Genomic DNA, 3,657 nt, shown 5'->3' on the forward strand with positions numbered 1-3,657 from the left:
CGCGTGCGTTCGTACACACGCACATACACAGACACATTACAAGTACGCACCTATTTTGAATTTGTTTTTGTTTGTTTGGTTGGGTTTTTTTTGTTTGTTTGTTGTTCATTGTGCTTTTTTGTTGGGGGTTTTATTATTACACTTAGCAAGTATTTTTTAGAAGGGAGGGGGGGGGTATCATAAATCAATATGTGTCTGTAAGTGGATGTGTTGTTTAATCGAGGTGTAACTGAGAGCATATTCTTACGGCTTTTGAATGAATCTCGACGACGCTGCATTGTCACAGTGATGTGATAGCGTATTGAAACTACGGATTTGCACCAGTCGCAATGCTGCGCTAGTGAAGCGAAATAATGTCCAGAGGAGGAACAAGCTTTCGTAAGACAATAGGTCCCTTTATCCACGTGAGAGAGGGACAAGACATTGAACCAGTGGAAAACCACTTAAGGGTCGTAAGTATTCCCTTTTTTTCCCTGTTGATGTATCATGTCATATCTAACAAACAAACAAACTCTCACTACCGAAATGAATGCCAACGCATGCACTACGCCCTTCATCCTCTGTTACAACACCCTATCCTTCTTCAACAATTCTCTCTGACGACGATCAGCAGTGAGCTATATTTTTTCAGTATTATTCTTAGCATCCCGTTTGCTGTTGCTATTGGTTTCGTATAGACAGTAACGGTGAGTTGTCTTCTGTGACCCTTAAGGAGAACAGAACGCACTACACAAGTATGGAAGGAAGATACAGTCTAGCAGAACACACCAATAGTGAACAGATTTTCAGGTCCCTATTTTTATACATGTGTATAATGTCTTTATATTTACATCACGTATATAGCAAAATTCGTACAAAATGAAAAGATTCCCACGTCCCTCTGATTTCGCTATGCACGTACTAGACTGTACGTTGTACTTGAGATAGTGATTCAATTAGTTTTAGTTTCAAAGTAGGATCATTGACGTTGTAATTATAATGTTGTGCATTCCAGCATTAAGCTCACCAAATTGTCCTCCGATGGCGTTGTGACATTGACTTTCAACGAAGTTGAAAACGTGACGATATGGCCGTTATCGTCAATGGCGTTCACTTCACACTTGTAGTCACCGGCCTGTCTCTGGGTCGGGTACTGCCAGGTCAGCTCCATGTACCTGCCAGGACACACACGGTCAGTTCATTTATTATTTTTTTGCTGGGACATAAAATATACCAAAACACAGCTTCGATTTTCTCGAGGAGAAGATACTTAATTATACTTCTTTATCTCTGTCTTTCCTCTGAGTCGTAGTATTCTACGCAGACCGAGATGCCCCAGACAGGCATTGCCTAAAGAAATGTAATGTTGGAGAAAAACATCTAAAGTTATCTACAAATACGAGTAAACACAGGACTTCAGAAACGCGAATTACAAGTAGCAGTATGAGTAAAACCCGTGGAGGAATTCTTTAGTGGGCTGGAACTGAAATGACAAGCGAAAGCTCAGTTACAGACAAGAAGAAAATTGGGTGTAAACTTGTAACAACCGTTCAAGTCATTGCAAAGTTCAAATACATGGAGTTCATCTTGTAGATACTTGTAGTAAAGCAGACTTTCAGAGGAGGAGGGGGGGGGGTGGTCAATACTTTAAGGGGCGATGGGCGACACCAGAAGGCTATCTCGCTTATTAGTGGATCAGAATTTACAAAGTTTCACATAATATAACAAGCCCAATCCTCAATCAAATTTGAGGGGAAAGTTTTGTTGTTATGGAGACGAGGGCCATATCGGATTTTGTTAATATGTCTTACGCAAAGAATACCGCACTTATTTTTCATGGAAACATGTCGTTATTTTGCATGCATGTTAACAGACAATAGATCTACAAATTCATCTGTTGAATTTTCCTAAACGAATTAGAACATTTTAATGATTTTTTCGTGAGGTTATATTTAAGTGTCCAAAAAAAAAATCTTTGAAAACCCACACTCCAGACGCTACCAAAAAAAATACATTCCATATATTTAAAAAGATATAAATAGACAACTATTTAGAGTTACATTCTTTTCTTAATTCTGTGAAGATTTCATGAAGATTGGGTTATAAATGGTGGAGTTATCCCAAAAAGTATATAGAAAAACAACGTTTTGAGAAAACAGGCGATAAAGAAAATAAAAAGATTGACTAAGAGGATATGGTAATTGCTGACTAACATACCTGGTATGTTAGAATAATGAGGCTTTATGGTTTTCTTATGCGATGAAATAGTTGTAAGAGAGGCTGAAGAAGCCAAAATGCCTACATCTCAAAATCCATAATTTGACCCAAATTGGGACTTTCAAAGTGTACCCCCCCCCCCTTTAAAGTGGACAAACTCAGCCCAGAAAATACTATACTCTACTGACCGGCTTTCTAGTACTCCCAAATCTATGAAAATTGGCTTTTTCGAGCCGCCGAATTCGCACGCTGTGAAAATAACAGCCCGGTGGAGATCCTCATCTCCCATTATGAATGGTATATTTCGGGAGACAGGCTTGCAAAAGAGATTAGCAAGATGTCACTCCATATTTGAAGAAGAAGATTCAACGTGAAAAGAGACACAAACAAGAAGATGGTCAGGCAGTTGTACAAGAGCACAAGAGTAAGAACAAGTCTCCTCTTTAGCGAAGACAGAGTGGCGTGTAACTGCGGTGTGAACGAGAACAGGCGGTTCAAGATTTACAAGCCGCGCACGCACAAAAATTATTGATTGTCTGGCGCATCACTGTGGTGCATCTGTACTTACTATAATGTAACTACGTTTCGGGAATACAAAATTAAAGTTTCTAAGCTCTTGTATCCCCTCCCCCCTTCCCATTTTCAAGCTTTTAACTTTTTTTAAAAAGAACAAACCCCGATCGTTTTATAAACGAAGGAGTTAAAAACAGCCGAGTATGAAAGAGTCTTACCCTCGACGCTCTGAGGTCACCGTGAGGTCGCCGGACACCTGCAGACTGGCCTGGTCTACCAACGCCTTTGCAGGGTCATGCTCGGTCATCTTGGCGACAGTTTCACCCGTGTTCCGCGTCAATATAATTGAAGTGACGTACTGCACATTAGTGGCCGTCTGTGTGACGTCACGACGACCCACCACAGGTGCGGTCAGTGATGGTGTGGTGTCATCTAAGCTACAGCGCAGGGTTGTTGAACGAGTGAGCTCTGTTTGTATGACGTCAGAGGAAGCATCCAAGACGATGATTGAGCCTAGAAATTTAGTGAAGGAAACAAGTTTCTTGAAGTTGGTGGACATGAGTTTTTTTTGCAGTGCTTTGGCTGTATGTAATTATTTCCGGTAATGTCTGACGATGGCGAATGCATCTGCACATGACTTTATTTCTAAGCAGAATTAAAGAAATGATTTTATGATGACTTGTGGCTTCTGCTATGGCTATTTTGAGTTTATCACATTTTGAGCATTCAAAAGCTTGTGAAATTACTATGTGTGTAGATTGTCCGTTATCACATTGTTTTGTGTTATCATTTTGTTCGACAGTCATGTGAAACGGTGAGAGATCTGAATGAGATGAGAGCATTATCATATTTATCGGCAACCAAGAGGTATATAATGTGGAGACATTCAGAAAATGTTAAAACCTAGAAAAAAATTCAAATCATTTATTTTTTTTCTTTTTTTTTTTT

General features: G+C 39.7%; 1 protein-coding gene across 1 annotated transcript in view; it reads right to left on the bottom strand.

Moving 5' to 3' along the window:
* Positions 1 to 3,268, bottom strand: part of LOC101862168 — a 5,715-nt gene extending 2,447 nt beyond the window's left edge. Inside the window, exons 1-2 of the mRNA XM_005092840.1 lie at positions 2,928 to 3,268; positions 1,007 to 1,154 (exon numbers count right to left, since the gene is read on the bottom strand). Of these exons, the coding sequence (XP_005092897.1) occupies positions 1,007 to 1,154; positions 2,928 to 3,268 (489 nt within the window). The remainder of the gene's footprint in view (positions 1 to 1,006; positions 1,155 to 2,927) is intronic.
* Between the last annotated feature and the right edge of the window lie 389 nt (positions 3,269 to 3,657).

This window comes from Aplysia californica, unplaced genomic scaffold (assembly GCF_000002075.1).
Source record: "Aplysia californica isolate F4 #8 unplaced genomic scaffold, AplCal3.0 scaffold00053, whole genome shotgun sequence".
NCBI lineage: Eukaryota > Metazoa > Mollusca > Gastropoda > Aplysiida > Aplysiidae > Aplysia > Aplysia californica.